This window comes from Mycetomoellerius zeteki, unplaced genomic scaffold, assembly GCF_001594055.1.
Source record: "Mycetomoellerius zeteki isolate Tzet28-1 unplaced genomic scaffold, Tzet1.0 scaffold105, whole genome shotgun sequence".
In the NCBI taxonomy this organism is placed as follows: Eukaryota; Metazoa; Arthropoda; class Insecta; order Hymenoptera; family Formicidae; genus Mycetomoellerius; species Mycetomoellerius zeteki.
In genome coordinates, this window is record NW_017255965.1 from 827639 (window position 1) to 841108 (window position 13470).

The window sequence follows — 13470 nt, forward strand, 5'->3', positions numbered from 1 at the left end:
TTTTATTGATTTCAATTCTAATAATATAAACTGTCAGTAATTCATTTTCTGAAAAAATTTTTATCTTTGACTATCAAATTGCTCGTTTTTACTCAATATTAAGAAAAATACATTAAAATATTTTAAAATTCTATTTAAAAATCTATAAAAATAGGAATTTTCGATTTAAACTAGGGGATGGTCCGATTTGCAATCATTGGTTTCAAATCGGACCGGAAAAAGCGTTTTTATATTTTTCATTCAGTTAGTTCAACACAGGTGAGAGGTAGATACGTCAAAATGATCTGAAGCAAAAATGAAGGGAACTAAATGATCTTTTCAATAGCACCTTCAGTTTTAAAATCGGACTTTATTTACGCCTTATAGAGAATAAAAACTGCAAATAGATCCGATTTAGACCACTCTCCTCTTACTATTTACGAGGATATTTTTGAGATAGACATGGATGTTCCATATTTTAATATAAATTCTTATCTTTTACAACTTGCTTTACGTAAATCTTTAATTATTTAATATACAATTAGAGAAGCATTACCTTCAGAAGAAACGAATTGATCCATTTCGTGAACGTCTTCTTCTGGATGTGAAGACGTTCTTCTTGCAGGGCCTTAATGCGGCCCTGCTCGAACTTGAGAACGTCTTCCCTCTGAGTCATTCTCTTCTGTATCTGCGCACCACCCCTGTATCTGTCGACTCTCGGTGGCGGATATGTAGGGGCGTGTTCGAGACTACGGATCCTTTCTTGGGGTGCGGCGCTGGGCCCGGCGCCGGGCACATACTGCGCCCCTGAAACAGAAATCGTCCGATTTTGGAACCTCGTTCTGTTAGCGTAAACGTGACGTAAACACAGGATACATGTGGAGGAAACACAATCATAAATGTTCTCCAGATGAAATCTCGTACGCGATTAGCATCTGTGACATTTCCTTTCTAGTAAACACGTGTTTCAAAACCTCATGCGGGCCCCAAGGACTCATAATAGGAATTGAAATTAAATTAGCGATGAATAACAAAATTAATATATAAGGGACCTTTCAGAATAGCTCCAGGAATAGTTATTTCAGAAGACCAAAGTTTTTCGAATCAGAATTTTTGCTATTAGTACACGCAACAAAAATTTATTATTAAGAATGTAAAAATAAATTAAAAAGTAAAAAAAGCAATGTTTTTTCCCATTATTGAAAAATTAAGAGATGTAAAAAAAATATTATTAGCAATTTGTGTAATACGAATATTTCATATTTTAATTAAAAAAGTTGAAGCAACAATCGTTTTATTAATAAATTTGACGTTCGAACTCGAATAATCCAAGGCATCTAATATGATATTTATTGATCGCTGTTTCGTAATACATTAATTGAAATCGAGAGGCAAAAATGACCCGTACACAAATAGCTTCTGTAACTTATGATCTTTCATTATTTTGACATAGATCGTTCTAACATTTGACCGCTGTAATATTACACTGTCAATTCATCATGATATATTGAATAGCCATGTCGATAAGAAATTATCTAACTTTCGATAGAATTTGACCTTATAAGATTCAAACTGCGGTATTGCTCGCTATTATTAACATATAACGAAACATTTAAAAGAATAAATATATATAACTAGATTTAATATAATATATACAGAAAAGAAAATTATATCGTGCGTATTAATCTCTTAAATACATTTTTATTAATAACCGCACTTATTCAGCACTATTTGGAGCAGTTCCTTTTTCTCTCTCTCCCTTTCTTTTTCTCTCTATTTGAAATAATTAAACAAGCGAAAGCTATAGACATCCGTCGTGACCCGCCTTTTTGATATCTACGCGAGAATGCGATAAGACGTATCTATCCTAAAATAGAGTAATAGGAAGTGCCATAGGCGTGGATATTGCATTAGGATGAGAGTGCACCATGACTTTTCTCGTGCGGGAGAAAGGAACAACACACAACACACACAGGCATCCTTCTCGGGAAGATTAACGAGTCGTGATAACTTTTACGAGTGACAGTATTTACGCAGCAGGCAGATAAACAGCAAATCGAAGCTGGTACGAAGTCAACATTCGAAGTGGCCGTGTGAAAATATTCGCGACAACCTTAATTTGAATTTAGAGGATTACGTGGATTAAAATGATCGAGAGAACAGCGTAGCTGCAAATATTGAAAATTATCATTTCTCGGACGATAAATTTGGGCGGGGATGACTGCGTATCACGAATTAACTTCTTTACGATGACGAGGCTCATAAATATCATACCTCTGAAGATAGTTGTTAACGTTCTATCAAAGTACTAATGAGGATAAATTAATAAATTTATCGTTTCAAAAAAATTAATGACGATTTCATGCCCGAAGATTCACATCAATAAGGTCCGGTTTTTTATTATCTAGTTAACTTATGATTACACTTAATCTGATGTTTTATATAATAATTCATTTATATCATGGATGAAACCCATTGAGTGAAACATCAGATTAAGTTTAACAAGTTAACTAGATAATGAAAAACCTCACAGTAATTTTAAAAGCATTAGCGTTTACTCCATTATGCAGATCTATAGACCATGTTGTCTTGATGAAATAAATATCATAAATAAAAAATGATAAAAAGATGCCCCGATTAGTTCTCGCTACATAAGACTCGTTTAGTTAAAATCAGAGTTTCGCAAAGTTAAACAAGCGTTAAAAAGAAAGAATATGTATAGTATTTTAATTTCTCTCGAGGTTATCTGAGGACGCGAAACTCACATTTCATGCGCAACAATCCGATAATAAGAGCAAGTGCACAAACGACGACTGTGCACTCAAGACATGGCGACTCGTTTCTTACTGTTCGTGACTCGGCGGGATTATTGTCCTCGCTTATTGTCACTCCGGCTAATGCTACGTAGACGTCGTAAATTTTTTCGAGCCTCTAAAAGGACGCGCCAGCACGAACGTGAGCGCGAGCTTAAATTGGCCCGGCGAGCGCGGAAGAAAGGGGCGCACGCTAAAAAAAAAACGCGTAACTTTGAAGTGTCAATTATGACGGCTGCGTGTATGCGACTGCAGTACGATAGTAATGTACACATGCGTGCGTGCGTGCGTGCATTTGTAGCTCCGCTAAGGCGATTTAACGCTAGACCGCTAAACGCTCTTGCAAACTGTCAGTTTGTCGAATGAGTTGTTCTCACACATATATATCTGCATATATTTTATTTTTTATAGATTCTAATTATACTGGAGCGCTAACAGGAGTTATTTAAAATTAAATTCAGAACTAAATTAATAACACAATAATTTATCGATAAACTAGAAGCCTATACCGGTCGAAGCTAGATCTTTTAATGCTTTAAATAATTCAATGTGAATTATACATATACTATATATGTACTTGCATATATATCATATTTGTACTTCAAACTGCGCGCTGAATTGCTTTTCCGGACTTATAAACGCAATTAAACTATTGGAATAATATCACGAATTAAATTAAAATTGACAAGCAATTGTTAATAATTTTGATGCACAATCAGGTATCATATTAGCAAGATGTTAATGTGCTAAAAAACTGTAAATGAATTTATTGCGAAAAATATTACCTCGGCCGAGAGTCAAACCCGGATCTTTTGTATTCCGTACGAGCGTCCTGAGTCATTAGACTACCGAGGCCTTAGTAATATTCTTCTAATAATCAATATATGTAAGGAAACAACGTCTTTTTCAGGCGACATAATGTAAACAATAAGAATCTCATTAAAAAATTTTTAAACCGTACATGTGAAAACACAATCGATAAACTAGAAGCCTATACCGGTCGAAGCTAGAGCTTTTAATGCTTTAAATAATTCAATGTGACTAAATTAATAAGTACGTAAATTGAGAATCAGCACTCAAAAATTTACTGATAAGCCTATATTCAGAAATTTTATTTTATAATGGATTATTATTTAACGTATCATATTTTATTTTTAACAAGACTACAATAGGATTTATGCATTTTGCCATAAGTTAATTTACAGTAATTGTTTGTCAGTTGTGTAATTGATTCCTTTTAAGGATTCTTTGTGTATATGAAAGAAGGGATTCTGAATCGATAATAATCAATCCGCAACCGTCAATATTAATCAACGATCACTTCATCGATGTCTCATGTTGATATTAACGATGCCAATTGCTAGAGAAAGGTATTAGAAAGTTTTCTAATAGAAAATCGTGGACGTGTTGGTTCTTCCCGCGGGAGAGGACGATGAAACGTATTCATCATCTTTTGAAGGATCAAGGACGTGCTTCGGCGAATACACATTAAAGGATACGCTTTCACGAGCCAGCAAAATTTGTTTACATGCGCATGAGATTATTAAATGTAACATCGTCTGGCGGCTGCATGTGAAGTCACTTTCAGAGTCCGGTTTATGCGTTTGCCGCCTGTGGGACACGCATTTCGAAAGTAGATTAAATGCGACATTTTCGTGTCTCCAGTAGTGACGCTTTCACATATCGATATATTAACGTGGAAGGAGACATACCTACATATCGATCGATCGAAAACGGAAACTAGAGAATCGTAATTATGGGAAGATCTTGGTTTCCCGGCAATGTAAGATTTTATGCAAAATATTATGTACTAAAGAGATATAATCGAAAATCTGCGGTATAAAATCTTTGATGCCAAAGATTTACAATATCGAGAATATAAGCTGCAAAGATCTATGACATCGAAGATCTATGCTATATAGAAGTAGCGGTATCTTGATCTATCTGTGCTACCAAAGGATCTATAATAGCAATGATTTATTGGTTCCACATAATCGATAGCCGAGTATATCTGACTATATCGACGATTTATGGTACTATAGGTCAATGACGCCAAAGATTTACGGTCTATACCGATGTAATGAATATACAACGGCGAGGATCTACTGAGGATGCATAAAAAAGTATAATAAAAAATATCCGATGTCAGATATATGCTGTCATTAAAATCAAAGATCTTAATAGCACGATGACAAGAAATTATGGTATAGGAATTTTTGAAGTTAATAAAACATCTGCATTGTAAAGGATCTATATGACCGAATGAAAGAAAAACTCGAAGTAGCATCTCGACGAATTTGATTAGAAGACTTAATTTATTCGGTGCTCACGCACTGAACGTTTCTAACGGCGATCCATGTAACGCGACTGTAACACACGTACTTAGCGTGAATTCCTCAAGCGTGACGCGCACGGCGATACATATGCTCCCACAGCTCGCGTTAAGTACATTTCGCACCAGTCCGTGGCTTGTAGCGAGATACAACATGTACGTACAAGATAGCCGTCTTAAACGAGGTGGCACTGTTTAACCCCGTTAATCTGATTCAAGAAATCTCGGGGTTGAAAAATATAATTTCCTGATTTTTCTCCCTATTTCCAAATTATTTGTGAATTTAAGTGAGTATGTTTAGTATCTGAAAGGAGTTGTTTCTTTTATTTTAATCTGGCACAAGCTACCAACTACTTTCTTAACATTTGTGGCGAAAAGCAAGATGGCGATTGTCTCTCCTCACGAGCGAACGTGCTTAATTGTGAGTCTTCAATAAAAAGGTGAAATCCAGAAATTCTGCAGTCCACATTCATTCAAATTATCAGAGTATATTTTCTAAATCTGAATCAGTGGATAATCATTGATATCAGTGCCAAGCATGCCACTGGTAATCAGTGAATTAAATGCGACATTCCTAACCTAGCTAATCTTTATTATGTGATCTAACTAACCTTGTTGACTATATTTACACCGTGCGTGCGCTTAGTCCGCGACCTATACGATAGATGTCTTTGTTTAACCTACAGGATAAAGATACAAGGAAGCAAAAGGACTCCTTTACGGCCCTGGCCGATTGAACGTAAAAATCGTATAAAAGTATTTCTTACCTCACAAAAACCATTCCTCAAACTTTGAACGCGTTTTTCTCAAAACGATTTTTTCGAATTCGGCGAGCAGTGTATTTCGAAAATTTATTATCTGATTAAGATGAAATTTGGAGGGAATTTTTAAAACATATCACTGCAGCGAATGAACCTATAAAAATTTTAATTTTTTTCAATTAACGATTTTTTATGCACTTCCAAAGACAAAAAAAAAAGGTCAAAAATGATAATCTTCATTTATCATCGTGTAATTTCTATAATTTTGAGTTTTAACTTCTGGGGGCGGTCCATTCCACGGAATATAGTGTCCTGAATAACATATTTTTTTTATTTTTTATTTCAGACAAAATGGTAGAGAATTATCGTGCCTGCCAGGTGGACACTTTTCTTCAAGTGCGACGGATGTTTTTATTTATATCTTCACAAATAAATGCTTTTAAGAAACATTGCGACTCGTGTACTTTCATTTATATACACTCAAACAACCCTAAAAATTTCAATAAAATTCCTTTATAACTTTCGTCAGAAAAAATTCGCGAAAATCGTCCAATTTTCGACTCGATTAATAGGACTGCCCCCTTAAATTTAATGAATATAGTATTGGAAGATTGAAATTAACGTGCAAATATCAGTATTTTAGTTATACAATGCTCAAACATTCTTTCTTTTTTAGTTGAACTTCATTGATTGTCATTGCCAAGCATGCCACTGAGTAATTAGTGACTATCCACTGATTCAGATTTAGAGAGTATATTTTTTAAATACTTGGGATATTTTAGTAATAGCTGGTGTTTAAATTATTTCATGAGATCTAAATTCGCTGCTGTAATCATTATTGCAATTGTATGATAAAAAATGTGCATTTAGACGTGCATTTTTTAAATTTATTTTAACGGATACTTATGATAATACAGTTTACATGAAATCTCGAGATATTTTAAATTACGATGTAATTTAGTTTATTTCAACGAACGACTTAACTACAAATTTGAATATATCTCTGACAGTATGTTATTAGTCCATCAGGGCAAATGGTAGATCAAAGTTTCCGTCCGGCTTGTCTTATCTGCGGAGATAAGACAGGTGTGGTTATTATGAAAGTATCCTTAACACTGTGTACATTAGATTACAATTAGACACTACACAGACCTAATTGCATTTAATGACCAGGAGTTTCATTACGCAAGCTAATTATGTAACAAAAATATGTATATATATATATATGTGTGTGTAACAGCAGGTTTTCAGAGCAACAGACAACATTTTTTTATCTTGTATTTACCAGAATAATAATGATTGTACGCCATTAGGTGCTTTCACATGAGATATTATCCTCTTATCGCGTCCTTCTGATCAAAGCGCGATTCGCATGATCGACTTTTACGTAATCGATGAAACACTGGCAAAATACGCGAGGTGAGCCGCAAACGAGCGGTGACACCCAACTGATTCGGTTACCAGTCGAAGACCACTGACAGGACTCTTATCACGTATTGCATGTGTATTATGTCGGCCGGCTTATTTATGTAGCAGAAGCTAAGTACATTTATACGTGTGTGGCAATACATAGGCGTAGGACCAGAGATGAATTCGCGAGAGAAAATAAAGGCGATAAAAAACCTAGTGGAAGAAACAGACAATAGAATTGACAACTGAACTTGAGACTACGGAAAATTGTAATCGCAAGATTCTATTATTTTCGTACATTGTGAGTAGATGTATTGTGATAAGATATTATATTGTATTATAAACTATATTATATTACAAGATACATTCACGTCTTATTTTTAAGCCAAGTGATGAACTTAAACGTGGTTTTGTAACAATATTATAATAAAAAGATTAGCATAAGTATAATTGTAAAAAAATAAAACAGGCAGCACAAAGGATGCAATTGTACTCTAGAATACATGGAACTTAATCCGAGATTTTTAAACCAAAGAATATATCGTTAAGGAGATAACTCTTACGGAATGTTTACAAGTGACACGTACGCGATGATAACCGCGGCCTCAAATTTGATTCCGCCTGGAGTTCGTGCGAAAAACGCGAGAATTGTGAATCAACAAAAATCTATCTCTCTACTTTTAAAGATTTTTTAGGGATCTTTTATAGAAATATTTTTACAATGTTAGATTGTGATCTTTTATTATGACTTAGATCCTTTTTCTTTCTATTTCGCGTTTCAGAATAATTGCATTTGCAGAACAATTTCTCTCTCCTCCGCAAGCTTTAATATAAGTCTACTTAAAACGTAGTCTACATTTCCTAATATAAAATTATAATATAATATAAAAATTTTTAGAGTAGTAGATATAGGTAAAATTAAATGTTTTATTTAAAATAAACTCGCACAGGTTTAGTCAATTCTTTGAATCTGGGTACATATCTCTAAGCTCAATAAATATTGTATTACATAAAGCTTTTCTCGTAACTATATGATATTCCGTGCATCTTATTTCAAAGAGAATAATAATGAATCCTGAGAAAACGTGAACCTAGTTTCATGTTTCCGTTCTAAGGGTCGTCTCTTTACAACCTTGAATTTTTGCAGAAGGTGAACGAATTTAGATTGTTGCGGATGATATCAAGTTGAAAATTACAATTTGAGGGATGATTGACGACGCCGATGTTACTGACAAGATAATTAAATACCAGCCCTTTAATCATGGAACCGTCAATGCGGCAGGAAGTGCGGAATCGCAGCGGAAATACGGCGATTGCGCTGAAGTAGGGTCGGGTTTTTGACCAGGAGGCATCTTCGCATAATGTGTAACTTTGTCAATTCAAGCTGCGCCAATGCGAGCGAATAAAACTGATTAATATTATCAAAAACGCAAAGATATATTATTTATGAAATTAAATTAGATTAAGGAATTAATGAAAAATAAAAAAAAGCTCTACACAAATATTGACGGTGCAAAAATGGAGGTAACATTGTATATATTATGTTAAATTAAAAAATTATAATTAAAGATTAATTAATAATTTAAGATGAATTAAAGATGGTTTTAAAGCTCACGCTTTGTAACCTGCAGAGGAGAATATATTTTTGTAGCTTCAAAAGTAATTTATATTTACTGTCAAAACTTCAGTAGCATCTCTAACTCAAATCATTACTCCGATCGGCTTGAAATGCTCTAGAAATCGAACATGTGTGCGATGAGGAAGATACCAATGCTATTCGAAAGGGCATTGTTGTTGCCGGCAGGAAGCGCAGAATTGCACCGGAAATACGGTGAACGCACCGAAAGAGCCGAGAGAGGAGCTGCAAGACTAGCGGACCAGGTGAAATCGGAGCCGTATTATTATCGGCACTCATCCTGCCTGGAAAGTGCCAGCTCGTTCTGTTGACACTGATAGCCGAGACAAACATTAATTCATTCTCGTATCGTCGTTCCGCGCATATGTAACAGAGTATCCGAAGCAGAAGCGAGTTTCATGGCAACCATACCGTGTAGAATTTATAGCGACGTTCAGTCGTCTTCTTATTTCGAAGGAACGAAGAAATTTAATCACTCAGAAACATGATTTAATACGGCTATGTAATTAAGTGATTACATTTAAAATTTTCACGAAACCAAAGTGCTTCTTTTGGTTAAAGACCCGTTTTAACGTGGCATTCGAGATAAAAACACGGATTAAGCACCTGATAAGAAACACGAACTCTCAAGATGTAATTAATGGCTTAACTTTGGAATATCAATCATGTTAGGATAGAATAACGTTTCAAAAAATTAATGATAATTGAATTATGCTCATTTGTGCGTAAACGCGTACTCTCTGAAACTTTTAGAGTGAATGTCATTCTGAAAAGTGAAATCTCACTCTTAAAGATTGGAAATTGGGCCACTCTTTTTCAAGACTGGTTCAATTTTCATTCTTTAGAGTGAGACTTCACTCCAGAAAATTTAGAGGGTAAAAAGAACAGCACGTAATTTTCGCAATCGACGAACGACTGAAATCAAATGTCAACCTAATCGTTAATTGAGTTGAAGTAATTATACGCCACATAATAATCATTTATCGTTATCTCTGTCTCGTCACACGTTCCTCTCTATTGACGTTGATAACCCGAGCTATCTGATTCACATTCTCGTATCGAAGTGTATATACAAGGAAATAAACGCAATAACAGCTTCGAAGTTCAAACGATGGTGACGACATGCCTATATTTGGTCTGTGATATTGTGGGAATGGACTGGGGCCATTTTTCGAGCGTTTATTGCGCCGTTAAAGCTATTCGTTTCAACGCTCCGCGTGTGATTCGACTTTCCGAAAGATTGAAGCGACAAGTACAGTTAATTATCGCATAAAATCGTAAATGAAGTTGGAATTAAACATGTTAAATTATTTAGTGCGCCGTTATTTCAGACAACACAAAGTGTCTAAAATCGAGACATAAGACGTCTTTGGTGTCTAAAAGATGTGTTTTAATTCGTCTTATGTCTCAATTTTGGACTTTGTGTTGTCTGCAACGTGTCATTAAATTAATACTTCCATAATTTATTTGTACGTGAAACAGAACGAGTTACGCGCTACGACGCAGAAAGTGCATATTTTTCCTATTACGAGTTGCTTCTCCTTCGCAAATGACGAAGCTTGTTGAATCATCTCCTCTTTACGATTATCCATAACACCTTGAGAGTAAAACGGTGATGAACGAGAAATATTTTTCTATTCCTGCAGAAAGAGTTTTTAATACATGATTATGTACGTAGATATTATTCTGTGAAACGTATACTATTCTGTGTAATCTTTTGTTGAACATTCCACAATGAACTGTATCTCATATCTCGTTGCGAGCACATGTGCGTTGATATGTTTTATAAAGTATCACATGGCTTCTCATCATCTACATACCACTTAATTTGTAGTTTCTTATTTACAACTTGTTTCTATTTCTGGATAACTTCGAGAAATAAAAGAAATATGCAAAATACGCAAACTATAATTATTCTAATCATTATAAGGACGCGACATCCCACTTGATAAATTATTCGAAAGTAATTTAATTTCACTTCGTGATATTCTCCGGATGAAAGCAATTTCGATATTATAAAAATATCATAAACGAATGCGTAAACATGGATATATAAATAGCTTGTCGTAGTCCTTTCGGGCGCATGATAACCACAACTCGTCCTAACATTTCACGGTTGGCGGATTAAAGCGAACTGCGGGTAATTGTATCAATTGCTCGCGGAGTAATTAGGCGAAAGCACGTACGAACGATTCTTAGAAAACTTAATATGTCAATCCGCAATTGCACGATTGTTATCTATCTGCAGATTTGCATTGCTACACTGAGAAAAATGATTTGATTGTATCAACAAGACGTATATGGTTAAATGCATTTTGGTTAAATCTAGCAGAATTTCTGGTTATTATAACAGGACTCGAGAGTTTATAGCTAGACCGTTTGGTAGATTATACTATAAGGATTTGTTTAATATTTTCCAATTGGATCTGCAAAACACATCTAGTTATATTCACTAGACATATGCAACATTACCAGAATTCTGGTTAACGTTAGTACATCTAGGGGTTCTATTCTTGAGAAGAAACGTATACGAAAGTCTAGAAAAATATTATAGTATACGTTACGTTTTATTATCGTGCAAGTTGGCGCAAGTTGGCATGAGTCGAGCGAATGCGTATATTCTTTCTATTGTTTTGTATCGCGGCATAAGCCTTGTGTGTCTACAATGCTAGACCTCGATCCGAGTTTTCGAATCGTAAAATGTGTAGCCAATCAGCTTACAGTTTTTACGAAAAATCGACAGGTCGTCTAGCATCGTGGATACAAGGCTGTACCGCATACATCGCGCATCGTGGTCGGGTCGAGCGTCGAACGTATAATAATATATCGTGTTGTCTGTACTTACTAAAGTCAAGTCAGTGAAGTCTTGTAGTGAAACACGAAGTGAAACAATTATTACTGCAAGATGGACAAACTAAGTCGTCGTATTATAACCTGAACAGGTTAGAAAGAGGAAAAAGTAAAACGAAGTTATTATGTAGCTGACTGACGAAAAAACGTCTCCTCTTCTTCGAAGAAATTCTGGTAGATTCAATGGGTAAGCATTATTTGACCAACAAGAAATTCTGGTACAGTTTACGGGAAAAATTTATTCGATCAACAAAAAATTCTGGATGAGGTCACAAAACCAGTTGTTTGATCAACAAGAAATTCTTATACCAATGTATAATCAACGAGAAAAATTTATTCTATCAACAAAAAATTCTGGTAGATTTAACTAGAAGGAATTAATCAAATTCATCTGGTAATTCTTACAAGAATTCTGATTCGTCCGTTTTTGAACAGACATACTGGTTGAATCTACCAGATTTCTAAATAATCCAACCAAACTCTTTTTTCAGTGTATGAAGTTCGATTGAGGCATTTTTTTAAATCGTATCTATCAAATATTGCTGACGCTTCAGTTCCTTCATTGAAAATTTACTTTCGATCAAAGTAATCGCGTTCCTCGAAAAGAACTCGATACTTTATTTTATTGTTATGTAGCACTTTATGAATTCTCGATGCCGACGCGAAGCCATATGCGAGCTCATGCCGGCGCATAACAGCCTCAGCGCAGCTCTTCTAAGAGTTCGAAAACGCTTCAAATGACTCAGCCATTAGATCGCGAAACGCAGAGCGTTGCTGGCCTGAGACTTGCATACTCATCCGAATCCAGATTGCGCAATAGAATTGCTGAGCATCAGCGAGATTCGTCGCTATTAAGACGTCACCGCAGCATACTCGAAATCTGTTTTTAATAGCGATTGTAATCTCCTAATGTGTATAAATTTTCACAGACGTCACAATAATTTACGAGAAAATTATTCCACGGAGTGGAATGTAAGCCTTAATTTTTTTTTATGACTGAGGAATTAATTCTATGAACACTTTATTTATAATACATCGACCAATTGAAATGTGAGATCGTTTCTAGTTGTGATAACAAATTGTTGATGTTAGAAAGTTGTCGCGCGTAAACCGAGTAATGTTTCGTTTAGAAAATGTCACTATGAGATAAAATGTCTATTTGAGATATTCAGTATGTGAGCTGATTCTACAAATTTCGTGCAATCTTATAAAATTGCTCGATATCGTACAGTAGTAGTTTTTCTTGTGTTTTATTATAATTTTCCGAAGTAACGATCTTTATTCTTATAGAGACTGTAAGAACTTGGATTACGTTTTGCAATTTCTCTCTCTCTCTCTCTCTCTCTCTCTCTCTCTCTCTCTCTCTCTCTCATGTCGATTAGATAGAAGATAAAATTTGACTTTTATCTATAAGCAAAACAAATATTGCGTAAGATCGTATAAATATCTCTTTGATGACTTCACATTTCTGATGACATTGCCGGTACTTCGGCTAGTTTCCGTTTGTCTCGTAGTCAAATGTTTACGAGACGTAAGGATGGGTGCGTTCTTTTAGGCATCGGATACAGCAGTTCTTGCAGTAATTCGTTCTTTTGGCACAACTGCACAATCGATTGCAGCGCAGATTTTCGTTCTTTTGACAATGGATACGCAGTAGATACGCAGACGAATAGAATTAGCTGCGCAGCC

At 35.1% G+C, this 13470-nt stretch overlaps 1 protein-coding gene across 4 annotated transcripts in view; it reads right to left on the minus strand.

The window, feature by feature from the left end:
* kst (spectrin beta chain, non-erythrocytic 5 kst) overlaps positions 1 to 13470 on the minus strand; it is a 73244-nt gene that overhangs the window by 40913 nt on the left and 18861 nt on the right. For 2 of the 4 annotated variants that reach the window (XM_018446708.1, XM_018446715.1), the window contains exons 1-2: positions 7171 to 7554; positions 536 to 786 (exon numbers count right to left, since the gene is read on the minus strand). In XM_018446708.1, coding sequence (XP_018302210.1) covers positions 536 to 786; positions 7171 to 7195 — 276 coding nt within the window. In that variant the 5' untranslated portion in view covers positions 7196 to 7554. Of the gene's footprint in view, positions 1 to 535; positions 787 to 7170; positions 7556 to 13470 lie in introns of those variants that run through there. The other 2 variants (XM_018446701.1, XM_018446723.1) reach the window with 2 other exon arrangements.